The sequence below is a fragment of the Ischnura elegans genome, chromosome X, assembly GCF_921293095.1.
Source record: "Ischnura elegans chromosome X, ioIscEleg1.1, whole genome shotgun sequence".
Classification (NCBI taxonomy): domain Eukaryota; kingdom Metazoa; phylum Arthropoda; class Insecta; order Odonata; family Coenagrionidae; genus Ischnura; species Ischnura elegans.
The window spans coordinates 83,964,309-83,989,763 of record NC_060259.1 but is presented as its reverse complement, the minus strand read 5'-3'; the positions used below and the strand labels follow the sequence as shown (position 1 = coordinate 83,989,763).

The following is a 25,455-nucleotide window of genomic DNA, read 5'->3' as shown; positions in this document are numbered from 1 at the left end:
CTTGCTAAGAAAAATAACCATATTCATCTGGAAAAAATCTCATGTGGCTTCAATCAATGCCTGTAAACCGCTAGTCGTCAGTAAACACTTTTTTAAGCATTTCTTCGCGGTTAATAACACAAATAGGCCAACAACTATATGCATAAAATGTTGACTTTATTAACTGCTTTGTAAAACCACAATGTCTAAAATTTCCTAAGTTAAAGCATAAAAATTAAAAAATACGTTTAAAAAATCCAAGCGTCTACGTGCAGCAATATAAGTCTAATTATAGGAGTGCATTTTATCATAATTAATTTTATTATCAGGTCAATTAATGGCAATAAAGAATTTTGGTAATAAGCATATGGTAATGGAGTAGGTAACTTAGAAATCATCTCGTATTCCACATGAGGTTACGCTATGTAGTGCACCCATGGCTGTCTTTTGTTTGGAGCAGAAAAACATCCGTAAGTACACTGTTTCTATCTACCATCCTATTTCAATCCGAACAAATTTCTTCCAGGTAATCAGCTTAACAGTCCTAAACGGTTAAAGAACAGCGAAAAGCAATATAAAAATCTATCTTTATCAATGATCGTCGAAGTTATAAAAGTTTTGTACAGAGTTGAAAGATATATATTCAACAGAAATGCAAGCACTTGGTTCGTTTTATTTAGCAAAAGCACTAAAACCAAGATGTGTACTCTTGACAGGGAGATAAAAATACTTGATCATTAAATTTCATCGAAAATTGCAACACCATCCAATTTTTTTATCTTTCTCAGATAAAAAGGTATATCTGTATCAGATTCTACGGAGGAATGCAAGGCCAACCCAAATGAGGACGTTCGATTCACATGTTTGTCGGTTGGTGTGCCCAGCTCTAAGTAATAATGAACGCAAATTGATATGACCGAAGTCTGTCGTAAGAGGGACAAAAAGTAAGCAGAAGTATAGCCAGTGCTTTTTGTCGTAAATTACCGGTCGTAAGTCATTCGCCGCCTTTCATTATATGCCGGTGAAGTTGATTACACTTTTGTTTCCGGGAAGCAGAAAAAAATCTAGTCGTTTCTCTAATGACTTCCAATAAGAAAAAAGTGAACGTTGGAATCACAAATGTCTTCCACACCCAGACGCACACAGTCTCCTGCCACCTCCACGCGTCTCCCAACATATGCGATCTCAATGGAATTTTTACAATCCTCACATCTCTTTCCCTTTCTTTATAGATGCGATGCCACGCGAAAAGTTCACCTGTAACCAGGAGTATAACAGCATCGTTTTGCTACGGTATTGAAATTGAAATCACCGAATAAGCCATTTGTATGAAACACCACTATTAATAGGTAATTCTATGGCAACGTAAAATTTTTATAAATGCAATCAACGCTTTAGAAGTACCTATTTAGCGTACTGAGTTGCAAGTGTTAGTACCTAAAGTAATAACTATTCCATTAATCTGTCTGTATTTTTTCCGTTACTTACTATTATAAGCCAGCATGAAGTGCAGTGGAGCTACGCGAAAGACTAACTATTACTTTGGGAATAAATGATTCAATTTGTTTCAAACCAAAAAGCGTTTTAATATACTATAATATAATATAATAATATTTAATATATACAATTAAATACACATTTTAATAAAATATGATAAACATATTTTTGTCCGACTGTTTTTTTTTTTTTTTATAACGGTCGATTTTTACGATTAATCAATCATTTGAGTCAAATTTCGATTTTTGTTGAAAAGTCGAGCTATTCATTTGGATTAAAAATCGATTGCTCGAAAAATCGATTTCGACTGACATTTTTCCATCGCCATAGGGAATCATTATAGGGAATCGCCATCACTATCTATGGATGCGTCCCGACTTGTGGTTGACTAACGTAGAACTGAGCTTGCAGCATCAATATTTTGTGAAAATATATTTGAGATGCACCATCATTCGTACCTTCCTCGCTACCGTTAAACAACCGTTTTTGGAGTGGTGAAAGTTTTAATAATATAATGAAGATGGTGATCGAGATAGGTTCACCACGCTTATTAAAAAAAACTGAGAGGAAAGTGAGCGAGATGTTAGTTATTGTGGAAACTAGAATAAGATCTGGTCTAGCCTTGAGAGAGATTTAGGGAAACGGAGGAAGAAAGCGACGCTAGATACGCTGCTCTTGAAGGTGTAACACTTTTAGAAAGTTGCAATTCTCCCGAGATAAGTCGCCAGCGCGGTCATTGGGACCCTTAGCACAACAACAGGTTAGTCGAGCGGGATGTCACTGGAAAATTGAACGTGGTAAAGCGAATATACACTGATTCTAAGCCGCGGACGCCAGGTTGGCAGCGAACTGCGATAGCGCAAAGACCGCGGGTGCGACACATTTTATTGTTATATTCAGGAGAAAGTTGAGTTAACGGAGCGCACATCCCGGGTTTATTATCAGAGGGTACATTATTTTTAGTCGAAAGGAAGGGACACATACAGTGAGAAGGCATTCTTACTTTCTTGCACACTCATAAACTCGAATATACATGGATATGAATCTCCGTAATACGTATTGCGCTGCCGGATGTGTTTACCATTAGTGCAAGAAGGATGATGGCTTAAGGTGAGAGTGAGCAGCGAAATAGTTGGAATGGAATGGAGTATGATATGATGCTATCCCCACATATTTTTGGCTTCAAGTTCTCTTAGGATTACAACCACCTGCGGTCAGGGGCGCAACTAGGAATTAAGGTTGGGGGGTTTTGGTGCAACTAATACCGGGGTGTGTGGGAGTATGGAATAACCATTAGTGTAAGCGGTAGGTGCGAGATTAATAAACTGCGGAATTTTAAGATAAATGGTTCAAAATGGCGAGTTTTACGACTTATTGAGGGATATTTCATTAATCATTGCACTATTCTATTAGTAATACCAATCCAATTAAGTAAAATGGATTAAACTTAAAAATTTCTCTGAGCTCTGGGGGAGGGGGTTTATCCCCCAAAACCCCCCCTCGCTGCGCCACTGCCTGTGGTATCCTGTGAGAACTCATTAGTGAATGTTGATCGCTTCAAAAATCGGAATGCGGTTCAGGATGCAACCAATGACCACGTTGACGACCCAGGAAAACTTCTCGGACTGCTGAAAGGATTATCTACCTCTCGTTTCACTATGATGTATGATTCTATGATTCACTGGCCAGAGTTCGTACCAACTATCCATTTTCGATTTATCTAACTTTTCCATAATTTACAGCCTTAATTTTTTAAGTTCCCTGACATCGTATCAATATGAAAGCACCCGTACTTATGGAATTAGTTGCAATATGCTGCGGGAAATATATTGAATCGAAATACATTTATTCAAGGGGTGTAGCATAAGTTTTTTATTAATAACATCCTTTACACATAAAGTTTTTGTAACTACTAAATGCGTCGTGTTCGAATAACTCCAACGGAAATATTGCAATGTCTCATTTAAATCATACTAAGAACTTCCATCTCATCGTTCCGCATATCATAAAACAAATCTGGTCATCGTTTATCGCAGTTATTTCCGCAGACTTCTCAGTGGCTAACTTAGACATCTTGGCCTTCAAGTCAGCCAAATTTAAAAAAATGTCAAATAGTATTTTAAACTTTATGCAGTGCCTCTGAAGTTTTTTCTTGGACATCCTTCCTTAGTCCTATGGAGCGTAACTTCCCTGTGGTGGAAATGATATCCGATTGCTGTGATCGCTGGCGTCAGACCCTTCGGTTGCTTCGGGCAGCTTACACTCTCGTTACACCTCTGACACCTAAGGCCAAATTCTAATCCAAGTGTACAACCTCATTATATCCCATATGCTAGTTCAAGTACATTTTCGGGGCGTGCTACGTACCTACGTGCCATCAAAGCACTAGTAAACCGATGCGGCCGTCAGCCAACTGTATACCAAAACAAATCGCTTAGCGCTGCGTTGTGCTGAAGGATATGCATAAAATTGATAGATAAAAATAGTGATTTATGTATAACTCACTAACTTAGTTTATTTAAGCAACCTTCCTATAGACAATCATTATGTCTATAGGAAGGTTGGAGGTACCAGTGGCGTAACTAGGAATATGCCATGGGGGGGGGGGGGATGAGGGGTTCCTTGGGGGGGAGTGAGGGTGGTTAGTGGGGCCTACCCCCACAGAAAACGGGGAGTTCAGGCAAAAATTTTGAAAATTAACATGCAAAAAAAATGCCTGAAAATGCATTTAACATCATTTCGGCTCTTAAAATTTAACTTTAAGCATATGCAGTTGTTGCATATCAAATCCAGACAAGATTTTTCAATACTTTTTTGATTTCTCTGAGGCTTTGGGGGGGGCTACATCCCCTCATAGTTACACCACTGCGAGGTACAACGTATGTATTGATTCAGCAGCTGGTTGCAGGATGAAATGTGTCGGCGAAGATCTCCAATTTAAATGTATTATGTTACATTGCATGCAAAATTGATGCATCGAAGAGCAAAAATAATAAAGGAGGTTATCCCCACTTTAATTTTGAAGCACTATCTTAAGTTATTAGGCAGGCTTGAACATAAAAAAATATGAAAAGCGACAAAAAATCATACGTTAAGGCGCAGGCGCGCAGCTAGGAATTAAGACTAGGGGGGGGGGTTTAGGAGCAACTAATACTGATAAGTATGGAACACGGGAGGTGTGGGTACCCTCCCTCAGAAATTTTTTAAAATAAATGGTCCAAAATGGTGAGTTTTACGGCTTTCTGAGGGGTATTTTATTAATCCTTACACTACTCTATAAGTAATATTTATACAATTTCATGGAATACGGTGTCCTCCCCAGAAAATGCTTAAGAAAAATGGCTCAAAATGGTGAGTTTGACGGCTTTTTGAGGGATATTTTATTTATCATTACACTATTCTGTAAGTAATATTTATCCAATTAAGTGAAATGGATTAAATTTTAAAATTTCTCTGAGTTCTGGGTGGCGTTTTATCCCTTCAAAACCCCCCCTTGCTGGGCCATTGTCAAGGCGAACATATTGGAAGCTCAGGCGCATACGAGAAGGGCCAGAGCCAAGAGTTTTGTCCGGGAGGGCAAATATCAGTTTGCCGTCCCCCTCCTCTGACCTCGCTCCCTCCCACCCTCTCGAAAACATAATACATTAGGGTGGTCCTTACTTTTAAAGTTTTCGAAATTCTTTCGGGACGCCCCGATATTTGTTCCAATTGATGAGAAAATATATCAAGAAATTTTTTTTGCAATCGGATACCGGGAAAACATGCCGCATCGAACTTAAAGTTTTGAATATTTATCCCATTTGTAATTTTCTGTTTCGCTTAAAACGTTTTCGAAGTGCACTATTCTTGACTAACTTGAGAAATAATTGGCTACTAGGAAAGAAAAATTTTAAATCTGATAACTTCGTTCCAACACAAATTTCCCGCAATCCTAATGATGGTGGAATATATCAAAGCTTGAGGAGCTACGCCATATACAAAAGCGGTTTCCCCCTTTCTTTTTGGCAAGTAGAGCGCATCCTTTGAGAAAAAAGAGGTGAGCGTGAATACCACTTTTAGTTGCCTTATAAATATCACTTTCGCTTTTTCCATTACCGAAGGGAAACAATGTATATAGGTAATTCATCATGATATTGTGGCTCGAGAGGAGGGGTAGAGTCTTATCTGGTGAAAAGAATGGGGATGGAGACAGCGAATACTTCGCACAGGCAAGCATTGGATTGGGGGCAGGGCCGGATTAAGGTCGTTGTTTTTGTTCAGGCCCTGCAAGGGGGGGGCGCCCCCCACATATATCCGCCACTGTCTAAGGTCTGATAACATAGATAAAAAAAGTACCTACAAGATAAATATGATAGAATTAACTGAAAAACCTATAAAAATTACTACAAATAATATAGTTATAAATAAAATTTTAGCGTATTCAGGTGCACAAATTAATGCAAATCCACCACTTCTATACTCAATATTATATCCAGAAACGAGTTCAGATTTCTCCTCAGCAAAATTAAAAGCTGTACAATTAGTTTCAGCTAAACAAGAGGCGAATAAAATAATTATTAAAGTAAAACATAAAAAAAAGAAAATCGAATATAGCCCATAAAATAGGTAGCTGTTAGATATTCATCAATTATTTTTTAAAGTTTTTCTAAATCCATGGAAACAAAAGTTTATATATTGCAGAGCCATTTGAAAGAATAACATCTATTCGAAATTTTCCAGAAATATTAACTATAGTTTGCTGATGATAAAAACCTGGAATGCCATGGAAAGTCTTTTAATTTTCTTCAGCATGGAAAAGACAGGAATGCAGGAGAAAAACCTGGAAAATTCTACTATTTGTGTTGCTAGATAACCTGCAGGTGCTTCATGAACTTACACTGTTCATCTTTGCATTTTGTATTGTATTCCAGTCCTCCTCATTTGTTTCATATAACATTTGATCAATACATTCCAATCCCACTGTGCTTGAATTGGAGTCATCCTTTCAAAATGAGGGGGCCAAGGGATGCTGACCCTGACAAAATGTTTGGAAGGTATGCAAGGCAGTCCCGCCAAAAGAACCCACAGTCCCCCTTGAAGAAAAACTATGGGTAGAGAGATGACTACAACAGTTGATTCTATGATGTCACTGCAACTACGATTTTTTAATGCATACTAACTCAGCCGGTTATACCTAATTTCTCCATCCCATGGCATTTGTTAGAACTTTCCAGCTTGCACCACCCACTCCCCATTTAACAGCGTACGTATTATTTAATAGAGCATCGAAGAACCTCTTCAGCGCTGGTTATAGTAGTAAAACCAAATTTTTCTACCTCACAGGACATGCTAATTGATACTCTCATGTCAATAGGGCTGTACCATAGATGCTACTTTAAGCTATGTGTACTTTTACCATTGGTGCAGAGTTTTCTAACTTGAATAATTAGCTCATTAATTATGTTGGCTCTTGGTAATACTTAAAGGAAAGGAGAATTCATGAAATTAGGCTGTATTTCGAGATTATAAAGTGGAAGGACAAATTTCACATCAAAGAGCCTTCCTCACTCAAATCATATTTTCGCGGTCAGGTGACTCATCTTCCCTTCCTTCTCTTCCGGAAAAAAAACGTTCCATAACTGTCCATGATGAACTTACGAAACTAAGCTGAAAATTCATGCAGGAAATTCAGTACTTCGGAGAAGGATTTATTTTTATAATTTCGTTTTTAGGACAATTAGCACTATCATTTGCGAGTTACTAATTTATCTACATAGGTGGCGTATATGTCTCGATTGAAGGGCGGGAGGAATGGAAGTATGTTTACATTGGAAGACAATATGTAAGGTTGTGGCAATTGTTGTTTACTACTCGAAACATTAGGGAATTTGTTGGTGGAAGAAGGATAGATATTGATCAAGTATATTACTTTCAATCGGAAGCTCTTAATAATCCTCCTTAAGGGCCTATCAGTGCTGAATTTTAAACTTGAGTGATATTTTGAAATTGTGTCGTGAATCATTAAGCTGTGCATGAGGAAATCGCAAACTGTTGTACTCCTTTGAAGATTACGTATGTATATAATATAAATAAAATGAAATTTCCTCTAGATTTTCTGTGAAATTCACAGTTAATCTGAGTTATGCATCATTATCTGCTAATATAAAATGGGTGTGTCGGTTTTTGAATCGATGTAATTTGCATTGTAGTGGCGTAATTGCATTTCATCGCCTCTTTGGTTATTTGTACTTTTAAATCGCATGTAGATCGCCTTCCTGACCTGCACAATGATTGGAAGAGAGAGAAATGGTGTTGGCTAACCCTGCTTACATACACTAATTTGCATGGAGGTATTTGGATTTCTATTGTGGAACACCTTTAGAAAGATGTTATGTGGTGGAAATGTGCTGTCCCCTTTTCATTACAATTATACCAACATTGAAAATGATAAGCTACCGCTTATAGCTTTGGTGCTGGGAACACAACTGAAGACTGATTCGTTGTGTACTAATTAATTATAGGCGAAAAACTGCGTGAGTACTGTATTATTATCGCTTTCAAACAACTTTGATTCTTGGTAGTGATTTTTTGTCCGTATTTATTGATAATTACAAACCGATCACTATTTTATTTTTGAGAAGGCCCTTTTTATTTTAAATTCATAGCTATGCAACCTTAATAAAACACTTGAATTCGACTTTTTTTGGGGAAAAGGAAACAACTACGCTTATAGAACATTTGGTTATGAACTTACCTGTATTTTAATTTAATGGTAATGTGCTTCTTGCATATAACTACATTTTACATGGGCATTCCCAGCGAGGGGCTGGAGGGGGCAGCTGTCCCCCCCCAAGAAGCAAAAATCGTAAATGTCTTTGAGGAAAAGAATATTTTTTCAAGCGAATAATTTTAAAAACTAATAAAGACCTGTTACAGTTTCCTTAAAATGTTGAATTCATTCACCTTTTCCACGAATCTTGCCTACGACTTGAACAATCATGGCTTGTCCTCCCCTAGTTTTGATACTGGGTACGCCCTTGACATTTTATGATAAGCTATTGAATTTGAGTTTTTAAACCGTGCAAGTTTCTTTATAGTCTAATTATATTTTTTCTCTTTTCAGGCCATAAAAATCGACTTAATTTCGAAAAATGGAGAATTCAAAAGTTTGGGTTTCTGACCCAGCTGATGGGTTTATTCTGGGCCGCATAATTGACCTAAATGGTAATGACGATGTGACAGTCAACCCTATTGACCGAAGGCGGCAGCCTATAGTCTGTGCCCTAGACAGAGTGTATCCAGCTGGTGATGACATTGAAAAGGATGTGGATGATAACTGTAAGTTATTGAAATAATATATGGCTATTGAAGCATTAATGTCTTCAAAGAGGATTGTTATAATTTAAGCTTTGGGTTAGATAACTTGTTAACATTCAGCTACCTACTGAAATTTCACAAATTATGGATACGGGACTGTATTCCACTGATCAAGTGAAAAAAATATCTGTGGAAGAGGTAATAAAAGCAGTTGCAATCCATTTTATTTTTTAGAGCAACAAGTGTAGTACATCACGATACATATATTATGTTCCGGTATAATTCCTTCAAGAGTGATGGTACTGGATTCATATAAATATTCGCTCCTACAATAGCAGTTTTAGTACCTATTTACCCATTAATAGGGTTATTTGCTTAATGATGATGCTATTTAGTTGGTAAGACTGAAATTAGGATCTTATGAGGATGACTGTCTTCCTGTAGGTTGGCTTATTCATGCACTATTAGCCCAAAACTGCCTGTTAGCTTTCAGTGTCCATTCCTCCCTCCCTCATCAGCTAGTGGTTATTATGTGGGTAGTTTCAGTGCAAATTTTCCTGCTATGTCTCTATTGATGGTTGGGAAGAGGGTTTAATATTTATTCTTATTTTACTGGCTATGATTGGACGTAGTCAAAGTGAATAATTTTAATTTTTTTGGAGTTATTGGAGTAGGTTTTGGATGGGGGAGGGTTTATACAGGAGTAAGAAGGACAAATAGTGTTGGGAGGCAGAAAAGATTTTTAACCCTTTCAATCTCCGAAAACCTTCTCCTCACATGTGGTGTAAAGGTCAAAATGCATTTCGTCGGGCCATGGAGCAGGTACTTACAGGATGGGCGTGGTACACCCTCCGTAGAGTTGCAAATCCAGGACCCTTTCCTTGACGAGCTCACCCTCGCTGGCCTGTCTCTTGGACCCTCTGAGCCTGGGGCCTCCGTCCCGAAAAGTGACCGCTCTGACTGCAATTTGAAAATCAACCAATCAATCCGATCATCAAAAATGATTGTTTGCATTGCACTCCTGCCAATCAAGAATTCAAGTACATCTTTGAACTGTGTTTCTGTGATGAAAATTAACGATTTTATTAACTTTGCTAAAAATGTGGCTGCGGACCACCGGAAATTGGCCATTTTAGCAAAGTTAACAAAATCGTTATTTCTCATTGCAGAAACACGGTTCAAAGACGTACTTGATTGCCTGATTGGCAGGAGTGTGATGCAAGCAATCATTTTTTGATGATCGAATTGATTGATAGATTTTCAAAATGCAGTCAAGAGCGGTCACGTTTGGGGAGGGAAGCCCCCTGCTCGGAGGGTTGAAGAGAGGGGCCAGCGAGGGTGAGCTTGTCCAGGAAAGGGTCCCAGATTAGGGACCCTTCGAAGTGCTTCAGCAAAAGTGCATGGCAGGGGGGAAGAAAAAGTACGTTCACAGCAGCCTGCCATGCGAACGTACCACAGGGTTCCCACTCAACCGTGAAAACCTTAAAACGGTGAATTAGCCGTGAATTTCGTCTACCGTGAAAAAACCTGGAAATAGCTGTGAATTTCATCATAAAACCTTAAAAATCTCTCAAACTTATAGAAAAAGAAGTACAGTGCAACCTCGATATAACGACACCCCACGGTGCACTAATAAACACTCGCTATAGCGAATTGTCGCTTTACCGGAGGTGGAGCAAATAATAGCCAATATACCTGTTGTGAACAGATATACAGGAACAGGAGTGGTGCGGCGACAGATCTATCCGATAAACGTAAGTATAAATCCAGACGAAAGGCGATGTTTTTTTGCATCACTAAATTTCCTTGCTCAAATAATGACTAACTATTCAAACAATTTATGAGCGCCGCACTGAATAAAAATCATGCAAAGCATTGTTTCGTCAATCATTATATTTATCGAACGACAGTTTACCATATAAATTTGAGACTGAGCACTCCATTAACTTCATTTCTAACAGATCGCTAGCAATTACAGAGGTTAAGGAGTCTTGATGAAAGTCTTCCGACGGTGAAACCCTCGCTATGGCGAGAGCCAACACCGAAAGGGTCTCGTTAAAAACGAATTTTTTAACACGCTTATTATAGGGTCAATTGACGGTGCATCGGCTATCTCTCGTAATAGCGGGGGTGTCGCTATAGCCCGTACTCGCTTTAACGAGGTTCCACTGTACAATTGACAGATCAAAAGAAAAAAAAGATATTTCAATCATGTTTCAAGGTCGAGCCATATACAGACACTGTCCACACATTTATCTCCACACGTATATTCGAAGTGCAATTATTGGTGGGTGTGCTATGACAATACATTGATCTTGAGCCTGTGATTGGAAGACCGCCCAACAAAGCGTTCATTAATGCTGGCGAAAAATCAGACACTTCTCTACCTCACTGCTCCATTCATTTTGCCACTCACAACCTTAAGCTTCACCTAAATTTTGATATCGATAGGTGACGTCATGAGAAATAGCACTTTCATTGCTACGTTTGAGTTCACGGCGCCTGTCGCCGTTGATAAATGTTTAGTTAACATGCGGGCGGTGATTGTTACATTATCAATATTTCTGCCTAAAATGGCTTATCAACAGACCGTGAATTTGACGATATTTAGACCATGAAAACCTGGAAAAAACCGTGAATTTTATAATTTAGTTAGAGTGGGAACCCTGGTACCAGGTTCACAGCAGTGAAAGGGTTAAGAGCTTTCAACTCTGATTTCCTAAGTTGGTAATTTGGCAATTTCCAGCTGTTCAGTGCATCTAATCATATCTACCTTTGCTTTTGCGGTGTAATATATTTAGGTTGAATGAAGATGGGTGATCTGCTTCCATTATATCTTTTCAGAAATGTCATTCCATAATAGTTCTTCAAATATTTTTACAACTGGCCTAGTCATTCAAGCACGGAATGTTTTGAGTGGTGTTGCGGCAAGAGGTGGGACCTGCAACACTAGGGATATGGGATGGGGAGAGAGAGAGGGGGCGCTGCTATGTTTTCTCAAAAGACTGTCAATGATAGGAGATGGAAGACTTTCTCAAAAACCCTCTTTCCATCAGCCACCACTTCGGTCATTAGGAAGGCCTAGCTAGCTCGAAAGGAAACTGATTTTCTCACAGACTAGACATGGTAGCACAAAATTTTTTGAAGGAAAATTTTTGAGTTTCTCCGATTCCTATGAAATTGTAATGAAAACTTGGTTTTTGTGGTGGCTGGTGGGATTTTGTTCTTCTAAGAGCCCATGTAGGCAAGTGTTTGTTTGATTCTCGGCTCACAATGCACTTCCTGCAGACAACTCACATTTGGGAATTGTTGGGATGGTATTTAATGTAATTAACCACTGTTATAGATACATTTGTATGTTCTCAAAAAGTGAATTCCTAAAATGATGATTATTGGTGACATTTTCCCTCCGTTATAGGCATTTGGGTTCCAAAATAATGATTTTTCACTGTGTCGTCAATAAAACACTCCAATTTGTGCCATTAGGAGAGAGTCATTTCTTTCGTCTTTCAACTACTGTTGCATGTGGATACATTTGCATGATTCTCAAAAAGTACTTCCTAAAATGCTAACTAGCAAAGCTTCATATTATTTCTCTTCAAGACTATTTTCCTGGAGAATCTGTGAATGAATTTATTTCTCTCTGGAAGTCTTTTGCATTTTCCTTCCTTTAATGCTTTAGAATGTAAACAAACTCATCAAGTCCCAGCTTGAATTTTGTGATAGGTTTGAAATTGGCTATTGTGGCTTACATACAGTTATTGTAATACAAGAAATTAGTCAGTTATTATAGTGTCATATGTTGGTTACGTACACTATTAATAATGATGCTTGTTGCAGAACTTATATCATACATATGGTAGTTTTGATAGGCATGTTGTTATAGCAGATTATCATTTAACTGCCTGATAGAGGTATCAATCCTTCAGGAAAAATATACAAAGCAGCCTCACATCATGTCATGGAAAAAGTTATCAGGGCAATATGTGCATACATACCAATTAGCAATGGCATACTTTTAACATTTTCTCTTAGGCATATGTTGCCAATATTTTGGTTGCTACAAGCCTATCACTGATTGCATGGGGATGCATTTTGATTGTAAATTTAAATTATGAAACTATATTAAAGGGATAAATTCATTACATGCCTTCCTGCCTTTGTGCTAGTGAACTGAGGAGAAAGATTCTCCACGAAAATGGTCTTGAAGAGAAAAAAATTAAGTGTAGCTAGTTAGCATTTTAGGAAACCATGTCCCAACAACTCCCCTTTGTCAGTTATCTGTAGGAAGTGTATCAGGGTTCCCACTCAACTGTGAAAACCTTAAAACGGTGAATAAGTCGTGAAGTTCATCTACCGTGAAAAAACCTGGAAATAGCCGTGAAATTCGTCATGAAACCTTAAAAATCTCTCAAACGTGATTTTAGATCTACAATTGACGGATCATAAGAAAAATAGGTCAGTCACTCGCAGATACTGTCCACGCATTTATCTGCACACGTATATTCGAAGCGCAAATATTGGCCCGTGTGTCATGACGGCACACAGACCTTAAGGCTATGATTGGACGACCTTTAACCAAAGTGATCATTAACCCAAATCAAATCAGACACCTCTTCACTTAACTGTCACCCTCCATTTTCTCACTCACAACCTTTAGCCGGCCCTAAATTTTACAAACGATAGGTGATGTCATAAGAGCACTTTCATTGCTGCGTTTTGCATTCCCGGCGTTTATCGCGTTTGCTATATTTTTAGTTAACGTGCGGCCAGTGATTTTGATGAGATCAATATTTCTTCCTAAAATGGCTTATCAAACAAACTGTGAATTTGACCCAATTTAGACCATGAAAACCTGGAATAAAGCGTGAATTTTATTATTTAGTTAGAGTGGGAACCCTGTGTTTTGATTTTTGTTTTAATTTCACAGGTATTGGTCGCTTTTGTGGCTCTAGCAAGAAGGATAAGGAGGTTATTCCATATAGATCTCCTCCTCAAGTTTTTTTCTCATTTAAATTTTATCACCTTCTGTTGATCCAAAATTTCTATTTTGTCTCTCCTCCTTGCAATTCCATTCATCACTGAGAAGTAGGTATGTTATTTAACGATGAATGAATTATAGACTAATGTCATTCAAATTTTTGTAGGTTCCTTGATGAACTTAAATGAAGCCACTCTTTTAAACAACTTGAGGTTGCGATATGCCAAAGATAAAATTTATGTAAGTACTAGTTTTATTTGTTTGTTGATTTTCAATTTTCCTTGTTAAAAGTAATTGAATTCAAGTTTGAACTTATTTTAATTGCACACTACTTGTTTATACAGAAAATGTCCTATGCATTATTTCGTCTTTATTTCCCAGTTGTAAGTCAAGGGATGGTTTTAACATTTACTTTCAGACATATGTAGCCAATATTTTGATTGCTGTGAATCCGTACAAGGACATACCAGATTTATATTCATCAAAAACTCTCAAGTCTTACCAAGGAAAATCTCTTGGTGTTATGCCTCCTCATGTCTTTGCCATTGGTGAGCCTGTGTCCTAATTCATGGACATTTATGAATGATTTCCTCAGTTGTATTTGCAAATAATTTGAACGCATTTTGTTGGATATTATTTTAAAGCTGTTGTTTGCAGTGGTCATAACTTTAAAATTTGATTTTGCTTACAGCTGATAAGGCATTCCGTGATATGAAAGTACTGAAGAAGTCGCAGTCAATTATTGTGTCTGGTGAGTCAGGAGCTGGGAAGACTGAGTCGACCAAGTATATTTTACGATACCTCTGTGATTTGTGGGGCTCTGCCGCTGGACCGATTGAACAAAAAATATTGGATGGTAATTTGTGAACCTTTTGTTTGGAAGAGTGCAGTGTACAATTACCTTGGATTTATTGCCAATTAACTTTGATTTTTGCCTGCTCTTATCCCACTATGTTCTTTTTTAAGTTTAACTTTTCGCTAACCATTTTTCTGATTTAAGCTTTCATTTAAGCTTTCATATCTGCTTACGTGTGCAAAAATTCGAATTCTGACATGTGAGGACTTTACCATTCCAGCTAATCCTGTGCTTGAAGCATTTGGGAATGCCAAAACCACAAGGAACAATAACAGCAGTCGTTTTGGAAAATTCATTGAAGTCCACTTTGATTCCAAATGTCAAGTAGTAGGTGGTTTCATTTCACATTATCTGCTTGAGAAATCTCGTATATGCACGCAAGGACCAGAAGAAAGGGACTATCATGTGTTCTATCATATTTGTGCTGGTGCTCCAGAGAGTTTGCGTCAGCAACTTCACATCACAAAACCAGATGACTTCCATGTGAGTGCCTCATGTGTCTTAGATGTGTGTGTTGACTCATTATTAATGATGAAGTCCTTGAAGATGGATGTAGGCTTTCTGGATGTGTCATCCAATTGGTAACTTTACATTAGAGGTAGACACTCTATACCTTGATATCCTTGACTAATACTTTGGGTATGGAGTATCAAGCGAGTGTTAGCAAAATATCTGAGCCGATGAATTTCTCAAAGAAATTGATACTTTTTCACCATTAAATATCTCATTTTCAATTTCATTAACTCTCAGTGGTAAATAATGCTTACCCATCTTGACTCAGAATAAATTACTAATCTATTGCTCTTTAAGGTATTAACTCTTGGTATTGACTATTTGTATTCCTATTTTATCAAGAATTGGAACGTAGAGGGTCAATTATTGTGTGATTCAGGTGTAACATGTAGTTAATATATTGTTTAAGACCTCATTGTTGTCATTTTTGATCATGATACCATGTTGTTCATGTTGTTGTCAGGATGAAAATTTTTTGAGCTTTATTGAATGAAAGGTATCAAGAGAGTTGGAAAAATTGATTTCAATGCCAATTCCTGAAATAATGTAAGCTTTATAAAGATTTTTGTTGCAATGAGTATCATATATTCCAGTACCTCCGTCGTGGCTGCACACAGTACTTCACAATGGCCCAGAGTGAGAACAAGTTGAACAACAGTCAGAAGAGCAGGGCACAAGTGGAAAAGGGGAGTCTGCATGACCCCTTATTAGATGATGTGAAAGACTTCAAGAACCTGGATGATGTAAGTATACATATGTAGTATGCTCATAAGTAGACAGTACCTACTAGGGGAGAGTTGCCTAAATCGCACCGCATCCCAAATCACACCACCATCCTAAAAACCAATGTATTAGATATATTTGCAATCTAATGGCTGCATTTGGAACTTGCTGCATCACCAAGCACACCACAGTTCAATTGTGACCGCCAGTGTAGTGACAAGTCAGGTGCGTAGGTATTAAGAAAAGAAGTATCTTTTCTGCTATTCCTTGCGTCTTTTTAGAAGAACATTGAAAGCAAATTAGCATTATTTACATAGTTTTAGCTACATGCCATATTTTTGAAGTCTATTGTGTTTCATTTAGGGCTACTAACAGTGTGGTATGATCACGTGTTTAGGCAGTGGAAATGATTTCGTATAAAATGGCGGTCGCTCCCAAATCGCACCAAGTCTCTCTATACCTGCACAATGTAAGAAGTCTTAAAAAAATCTGCCGTGAAAGGACTATTCCAAAGTATAAACACCTCTACAAAAGACTTGTAAATTTTATTTCAATTATTGCAGATTTTTAATCAAGCAAAAAACTACATCTATTATTAATGTCAAAGATATGACTTATTTAACTTTTTTCGTTCCTTATGTTAAGGGTATTTTAATGCACATGTTTGCTTTGTTACCGGATCTAAAAAATAACCTTAACTAACTTGCTTCTCTCCTTCTTAATGCCGTTGAATTATCATTTCCTAATTTTGGCCTCTAGTGGTGCGATTTGGGAAACCGGATGCTTAAATCGCACCGTTTGCAAAGGTTTGAAATTGAATTTTTATACATGCGTTCAACTTGGAATTGATTGTCCCCAAAAATTGTGAGAGAAGTAGACGTTCCTCCTCGTATTATACAGCATTAATAACTTATATTTCGTTACTTATTCTTGAGTTAATTTGTTTTTTTTTTCCCCTAATCGCTGCGATTTAGGCAACCCTCCCCTATTGGATTGGGGCCAGAAATGATCTTTCTGACATTTGTTATCGATTTATATTGATTATTTCATGAATTCCCTTCACTCATTTGATCCTGATGATATTTTAAATTCATATATGTATGCTGGGAATATTACTGGTAAGATTCATGCAAAAGTAATTATTGCTTACTTTTTCCCCTCTCATTAGGCTTTATCCAGGATTGGTCTCAGTGAGAAAGACCGACTCTCAATATACACTATGGTTGCTGGAGTGCTGCACCTGGGTAATGTGGCTTTTGAAGACAATCCTGAAGATTTGAAGGGTGAGTTAGGCTTTTAATGCTATTTAATGTGGTTTAACCTGGAATAATTTTTTTTCCGTGTCTACCTTCTCACTTGTGTGATTCAGAGCCAGTCCTAGATATTTTGTACGTTGACTTGGTATGTATGCATAATATGTAGATTTCATTGGCTATTCATTCTAGTTATATCAAGTGTAAAATGACGTACATAATGGAAAAGCAATAGTGCTTGGAGATCCTTGAAAATGCAAATATTTTTGTCAAAATTTTGGGAAAATTTTGACCATAGCATTCTCAAGGCAACAGCATTTTACCATCCTTTCCATTTCAAATACTTGTTGCGTATGAAATGAATTCAAATTTTGCAGGTGGCTCAAGGGTCTGCATGTCTGCGGAGAAGTCCTTGTCGATTGCTGCAAATCTCATGGGAGTGGATGTTGAAGAATTGAGACAAGCTTTGGTGTCCAAAGTGATGCAAACTAGCAGAGGTGGTCTCAAAGGAACTGTGATAATGTAATTTTGCACCATTTAATGGCATTATTTAATTTTATAATTTCATTGCCTATTTCAGCTAATTCTTCATGTACGCTAGGATTCTTTAAGAATATTTTTCTTACTAGTTGATCACATCCTTAATCGTCAAACTCTCTGTTATATACTTTCTTGGAAGGACAAATTTTACATTAAAGTATTCCACCGATTAAGGCAGGTTTTCGAGGAAAAGCATTTGGGCAGCCTTCCCTTCCTTCATGTACTTTCCTCCTCTATTCACAGTAAGACCTTTGCCCTTTCATTCTGTCTAAAAATCCTAATCTCTACCTTCCTCTCCCTCATTTACCTAACATTCTGCCCTCCAACTCTGTTTTCAACATCCCCTCCTCCCTCAGTACTCGCTCCATCCATACCTAGTGTCTCTCCTGTATGTATTCCTCCTCCTTTCCGTCCACTGCACTTTCTCTTTCTCCATTCCCACATCTCGAACGCCTCCAGTCTTTTCTTGTATTCCTTCCTAAGTGTCCATGTTTCTGCTCCGTAAAGCGCTATACTCCAAATCTTATTTTTCACTAGCCTTTTCTTTAAACTCTTTCATAACAATCCTCTCATCCTGGCGGCCTCGGTGGCGCCGGGGTAAAGTCCCCGACTGCTAACCTAGAGGTCGCAGGTTCGAATCCCGCCTGGGTGGTTTGACCACCATCCAGGGCATGTGTATGTCAAAAGATGTATGTGATTGTCAAACAAGTTAATTGTAAGAGAGGACTATCTAGTCCTAAATTCGCTTGTGAAATAAAGACGACATTATTATTATTATTATTATTATTATCAGCTTCTTCTAGCTCATGAATGCCTATTTTGCTAATGCAATTCTTTTCCTTATGTCCTAGCTGCAGTATCCATTGGATAATTTTATTAAGTGTAATTTTATTTTGAATAGTTGGCCTCCTTAGATTTGTACTTTGCTTAATTTTAACCCTTTCGTGCCGGACGTTGGGTGGAGCTGACGGGCATTTTCATATGCAGAACACCTAACGTTGGGTATAGCTGTCGCAGATTTTTCAATGCAGACGACTGGATGTCGGCTCTGGCTGACGCGAGGGAAGGGAAGTGACCGCTGAGGTAGCAATTGTCTGATGCATTCAGGTCTGGCCTGAGACCCAGCTTAGCGAGTCCTAAGGGCCACTCCTAGGCAATAAAGCCCGACCCTCCCACACATTTATGATCATCCTCACTGCAGGAATCCGTTGCATATTAGTTACGTTTTCAATAGTTTTTTCAGTGATATGTTTTATTGCATACTACTATGTTTTTATACTTTGAAATGAATTCTTCGTTTTGTTCTGTGCCCAAACAATTTTTAAACGGAATTTTAGCATTAAAAATAATGGACTTCCAGACTTATAGTCTTATTACCTTATATTTACTAACTTTGTTGTTATCAATGCTAGAAACCTGTTTAAAATTCCACAATGCTTAAAAAAATTTAGTAATTATTTTAGAAGAGTAAATCACTTAAAATCAACTACAATGTTTGGCTGAAAAAAATGCTGGTAACGCAATAAGTTGACCGTGGATTCGTGCTATGATAGGGTTAGAGGGTGAAGTCCAGTGGCCAGGGTAAGGGACGGCCGTCCCGTTGAGCTGGGCCCCAAATCTGAGGGACGTAAATACTCAGGCAACTCACCCCCAAAAAAGAGCTCCATACGGGAGAGGTTTAAAATATTCTTATGCTACTCGTAGCACGAAAAAAAAGTTTCTATTGTAGGCGCCGGCAGGAAAGGGTTAATTCCATGCAGAGGAGGCCAATGAGACTTTTCTCTTGTTTCTTATTCTAAACAGTCCATTATAATTATATTTGTACCAGCCCTTCTGGTAAATATGATGACTATGGAGTGTGTCATCATTTAAGAAGCTGCAAAATTCTGCAGAGGACATGCTGGTGTATACTGCCAGACAGTGAATGCTATTAAAAAATATGCTCATACACACGGTACTCTAGTCCTTTGGATGAAGCCAAATTTAGAACATCAAAGGTTTATTCTTGTATCTTATTTTATATTTATTGTATCTATTCAGTTGTGAAACTTATGCAGTATCCTGCAAGTACATTAGAGCTGCCAAAATTTCATTGAGGAAAAATTATTTGTTAGTTGGCCCACCCCAGGTCAGGGATATTGGTTCAAGTGTCTGCCAGAGAAAATGCTTTTTCCTCAGAAATTTGCCTTCTTTGAGGGTAATTTTGAGTGGCTCCAACAAAGTATACTACTGGGAATATAGTTCATAGTTTTTCCTATATTTAGTCTTATGTGCAATTTATTTATTTAAGTTTCCCTATTTTTGTAATTTTATATGCCTCAGTATTTAAATAACATTCAATTTTGAAATAGAAAAGTGTTCTGGTCCAAGTTTCGTGAAAGAACTTTTTTTATGATACTCATTTTCTGATGGCATGATTGGGTATGGGTATGATGAGTCACTCAAATATTGTGATCTACATTTATTAGTGCATACTCCTTCCTCTTATGCTAAAATACTGTTTTTTATATTTAAATTATTTTATAGGGTCCCACTGAAAGTGTATGAAGCCAATCATGCGAGGGATGCATTAGCCAAGGCAGTATTCAATAAATTATTTGACTACATAGTACAAAGAATCAACCAAAGTATTCCTTTCAAAGCATCCAGCTACTATATTGGTGTTTTGGATATAGCGGGGTTTGGTGAGTAATATTCTTGTATCATGTTGTTGGAAAGTATTTTGTTGATACATATATGTTCATTTTTGTACATTTCTTTTTATAGAATACTTTACTGTGAATAGTTATGAGCAATTCTGTATAAATTACTGCAATGAAAAACTACAACAGTTTTTCAATGAACGAATTCTGAAGGATGAACAAACCCTGTATGAAAAAGAGGGATTGGTGGTTAGGAAAATTGAATTTGTTGATAATCAAGACTGTATTGGTAAGTATATTTGTTTGATATTGTAAAATATTTTAAATTCTTTTTTGTGTAAGCTTATTAGAATAAATTTTAACAGATTTTCTATCTGTAAGAATTACTAACTAATGCATTGGTGAAACTATTTTATTTTAAAGATTATGTGTTTCACAAACCATCTTATATTCTTTAAATTTTAAATTCATGAAAGTTTTGATCTTGCTGTCATTTCTTAACATTATTAGGCTACATATATATGGGTATATACTTATTTGGGGCATCCAAGCATTTTTTATTTTTAAGAAATTATAGTAATTTATGGTGCAAGATGTGCATATCTATTTTCGAGTGTGTGAGTTTTCAGTACTTATTTTTAAATTTATAATACACTTTTCCATAGAAGTCATCAGGTAAAATATGATTATTTCAGATCTCATTGAGTCGAAGGGCCTGGGGATATTTAGCCTACTTGATGAAGAGTCAAAGTTGCCCAAGCACAGTGCTGCACACTTCACAATGGAAGTTCATTCTCGCTTCAGTGGGCATTTTCGACTGGCTTACCCCAGAATGTCAAAGTTGCGCGACCACAGGGAAATCAGGGATGACGAAGGTTTCCTCTTTAGGCACTTTGCTGGAGCTGTCTGCTATCAAACTGTGAGTGAAGTGCTTGTTTCTCTTGCTTAGTGTGTGCTGTGGGCATCATGTACGTGTTTTTGCTCATGCATTAAAGGATGTCAAAAATATATATTCAGTCATGGTTCATGTTTTTGATTCTTAATCATACATTTTATTTTTGTTGCCTAATTTTCAAAAGCTATAAATAATTTTCACCAGGGTATGATGAAATGTACCGAAAATGGCTTGCATCGAGTAATATCTCATTTGATTGAATCCATTGCACCACTAAGTTGAAAGTATATCTTATAAATAATGCTTGAGAAATTTCTGGAATTGGGTTTCCTGCAAATTATTTTGGAAAATTCTTTTTGAATTAAGTCCCGACTGTGGTCCTTAACTTAAGAACTGGTGGAAATGAGAACCATGGAATGGAATCAACCTATCCATGGTGTAAATGTATGTTCAATAAAATTTTGAGTGTTGGCGATGTAGGTTAATACATAAATTTAAACAATTAAAATTAATCAAGGAATTATATTGTTAAAACTAATTTTTCCCCTTATTTCTGAGTGGGAAAGTGGAAAAACATTGTTCAGGTGCCCTGAGGTGCAAATGGAAAGGATTGATATTAGTTTTTTTTTATAGATTAAATCAGTTTTCAAACTTTGCCTTTTACTATTCGTAATCAATTGTAGTTGTTTAGTTACACCATCACCTTGTATAGAGATTTCTTCCATCAATTCCTCAGTATATGGAATGTCTAAATTAAATTAAGGATTGTCAGTAGTGCATACACTTTCAAAGTGGGAATTTAAAGTGTTAGCTTTGTCAATATTTTCGGTGACAAGTTTACCATCTTTATCAAATAATGAATCTACGGTTGAATGTTTTCCCTGAAGCTTTCTTGCTTACGAACAAAAGGATTTCGGATTTTCTTCAAGTAATTCACCTAGTACTTTTTTCTTGTATTCTATCTCGAGTATTATGTAGTAAAGCTGACTATTTCTATTTCAGTCCCAGTTCATCGAGAAGAACAATGATGCGCTTCATGCATCCCTCGAAGGGCTTGTCCAGGAGAGCAGGAATCCATTCCTGAAGGCTCTCTTTGCATCACTCAACACTCAGCAGAAGGGGAAACTGAATTTCATCAGTGTTGGCTCAAAATTTAAAACACAACTTGGGGAGCTCATGGATAAGCTTAAAAGCACGGTAGAGTTTTATTTTTTATTTCAAAATTTGTTTTTTGTATGAATGGTTTGTCACATTGAGATGTAAAAAAATTTTCTTGTGGGGAAATTAGGCTGCAAGGACATACTGTACGGAAGGCCAAGAAGTCCTAGTCGTGAGGTATTCTCAATATTACAAGATGTACAAGGGCTATCCATAAAGTAACATGGGTTTTGTGATAGTGTGGCACTAGGCAGGACTTCCAGCAACATCTTGTCCGGTAGTGTCCGAAAAATATCCACAGGGAAAATTGACGCCTCGGTAGCTTAACTGGCTAAAGCACTCGACCGGAAATCTGGGGATCCGGGTTCGAATCCCAGTCAAGGCGAATGATTTTTTCTCTGTGGATCTTTCGCACGATTGTGCATTGCGGGTGACTCCCGTAAAAAGTTATCACCGCGGCTAGTCCCGGTATACTTTAAACCAGGACTAGCACCGCTATCTTGTCATCAAGAGTGTTTCAACACTGCGTAAACAACCAGCTGGGGTATTTTGAGCATCGTGCCTATCATACTTTGTGTACATTGGAGTGTTAAAATGAGCACTGCATTTGAAAATCCTTCCAGTTGTCAAGTGCGAGCTATGGTAAGTTTTTTGTTTGTGAAAAATCACCGACCAATTGAAGTTTATCGCCAGATTTGCTCTGTGTGCAGCCAAGGAATAATCACTCAGAAAATTGGCTTGCGCAACACAAAACAAGCATTGGGGAAAACTCAGGAAGAAAGTTTTGTTTCTCTGCGGTAACGCTCGTCCACACATGGTAATTCCAATCCAAAAGCTCTTGGATGGTTTGGGATGGGACGTTTCAATAACCCACCTTACATCCCGTATTTAGCATCATGATGAAAATCTGTCCTATCACTAACAGTAAAGTAAGCCTTTTCTGGAGTAAACCACAGCAATCATATTTTTTTGCGGTTTTGTGGCACAGTCAAAAATACCAACAACCAAAATGTGAAGTGTGGAACGTAGGCTTTTGCAGTGAGATGCATTGTTGTAATAGTAATTATAATAATGATTATTATTTAGCATTTAGGGACTACAGGGACTCTCACCTGTTCCCATTGATGATGACGTGGCTCGCTACGCAACAATTTGACACTGACGATGAACTGCATGCTGGTGTATCTAAACCAGTGATTGAACTCTGTTGTGGCAGATTACTACAAGGAGGATATTAAAAAGCTTGCACCAAATCATGATAAATGCCTAAATTTAAGTGGCAACTATGGATAAAAATAGCCAAAGAGTTGAACTTCAAATTGTATATGATAAAAATTGTTATTTTCTCTTTGTTTATTTTTTATTGAAAATTTCTGTTGCTTTCTGGATAGCCGTCATATGATCTTTACCATTTGCTGTGCTATTTCATTTAGTTTATTTTGACTTATTGGTACTTGGCTAGATTGGTTTGTTCAGATCCCAGATAATAGGAAACCACCCTATTCAAAGCCTACCTCCCGTGTGGTATCAACTATATCTCATGCTATGTATATAGCATGAGATTGCACTTTTTTCTTGTGCTTTAATAATCTGAGTTTACATGGGAACAGAATGGGGAAAAGCAGACAAGCATATGCAGGCAATCACATGACAGCGGATGGAAGTGATGTGGGTTAGGGAAACCAGGGATTCTCGTAGTGTAAATGAAATTGGCAAAATATGAAATTTTAAGCGTGTGCAAAATCAGCTCAGATTGTGTGCCATAGTCTTAATCCATTATAAGTTGTTCCGTCACAAAGAGGGGTTGTACTTTACCTGGATAAAAAAATGATCTGACCCTCAGCTAAGCATTTGTGAAGCAAATATTACTTTGGAAAATTGATTGTTTGAGGCATAACTTTGTGAAAGCGATTCATTATTAAAATGAAAAAGAAGAACTTTGTGCTTTCACATGAACATTTATTCACAAATATACGACCATGGTTTCAACGTTAGACGTCATCATCAGATGATCATCAGGTGATCTGATGATCATTTGATATCTGATCATATGATGACGTCTAACGCTGAAACCTTGGTCGTAAATTTGTGAATAAATATTGGTGTGAAAGCACAAAGTTCTTTTTAATTTTAATATTACTTCGGAATTCAACCGGGATCCCTCTTTTCCAGGGGACCAATTTTGTGAGGTGCATAAAGCCCAACCTTAAGATGGAACATCACCACTTTGATGGTGGCTCCATTTTGTCACAGCTGCAGTGCTCTGGGATGACAAAAGTTTTGGAGCTGATGCAAAGTGGATACCCGTCAAGAGCTCAGTTCCGTGAGCTGTATGAGCTCTATCGCCATTCCATGCCACCTCGTCTTGTGCAGCTCGATCCAAGAATGTTCTGTAAGGTGAGGATTTAAAATGGAGTTGTATTTTCTGTTTAGTGGTTTCTTTAATGCTTCTCCGCTTCAGTAGCATGCTAGGCAGACATTCATTTTATTTGTATCCATTTAGTTACTGCTTTTTATTGGCTATATTTTTGGTGAATGTTTTTTTTTCTGGACGTTGTACAAAATCTTTTTTATTTTGATTTGCAAATTTATCTTTATGTATCATAAAGTATTGCAATTTGTAAATGATATTATTAATTATGGTTTACAATATCACCGTATGTGTCTGAATATAGTCCCCCCTTTTTTTTCAAAAATGCCCGTGGTAAAAGTAAAGGGGGGGACAATATTCAAATGCATTTTTTTAACTTTTCTCGAAACTGAAGCCTCAAAATTAGGGGGGGGGGACGATATTCAGAGGGGGACTATATTTGGAGAAATACGGTACATATATCCCCTGCCATAATTACCTATTTGCATGAAGACAAAATTTGGTACCTCTCACATAAATGGGTATCACTGGATGAATTGGCTACTTGTTGGAGAAATACATAACTGCTTCTCCTCTCTAATTCTTTCCTATTTATGTATTGGATGAGAGTGAAAAAAAAAACAGTTTTATTTAGGGAAACTTGTCCAACTGAAATAAGTTTTTTAAATTGACTCTTAGGAAACCCCAAAAAATTGGGGTGCCTAGATCAGCCATCCACAATAATGGGAAGGGGAGCAGAAAATTGAAAAAT

At 37.4% G+C, this 25,455-nt stretch overlaps 1 protein-coding gene across 6 annotated transcripts in view; it reads left to right on the top strand.

Moving 5' to 3' along the window:
- The window catches only part of LOC124170593 (myosin heavy chain 95F), a 171,464-nt gene that overhangs the window by 115,122 nt on the left and 30,887 nt on the right, over positions 1-25,455 (top strand). For 5 of the 6 annotated variants that reach the window (XM_046549406.1, XM_046549409.1, XM_046549408.1 and 2 more), the window contains 13 exons: positions 8,579-8,793; positions 13,920-13,993; positions 14,172-14,301; positions 14,445-14,609; positions 14,830-15,092; positions 15,716-15,865; positions 17,014-17,128; positions 17,476-17,620; positions 20,165-20,322; positions 20,405-20,569; positions 20,976-21,199; positions 22,178-22,372; positions 24,506-24,730. In XM_046549406.1, coding sequence (XP_046405362.1) covers positions 8,607-8,793; positions 13,920-13,993; positions 14,172-14,301; positions 14,445-14,609; positions 14,830-15,092; positions 15,716-15,865; positions 17,014-17,128; positions 17,476-17,620; positions 20,165-20,322; positions 20,405-20,569; positions 20,976-21,199; positions 22,178-22,372; positions 24,506-24,730 — 2,196 coding nt within the window. In that variant the 5' untranslated portion in view covers positions 8,579-8,606. Of the gene's footprint in view, positions 1-7,295; positions 7,528-8,578; positions 8,794-13,919; positions 13,994-14,171; positions 14,302-14,444; positions 14,610-14,829; positions 15,093-15,715; positions 15,866-17,013; positions 17,129-17,475; positions 17,621-20,164; positions 20,323-20,404; positions 20,570-20,975; positions 21,200-22,177; positions 22,373-24,505; positions 24,731-25,455 lie in introns of those variants that run through there. The other variant, XM_046549405.1, reaches the window with a different exon arrangement.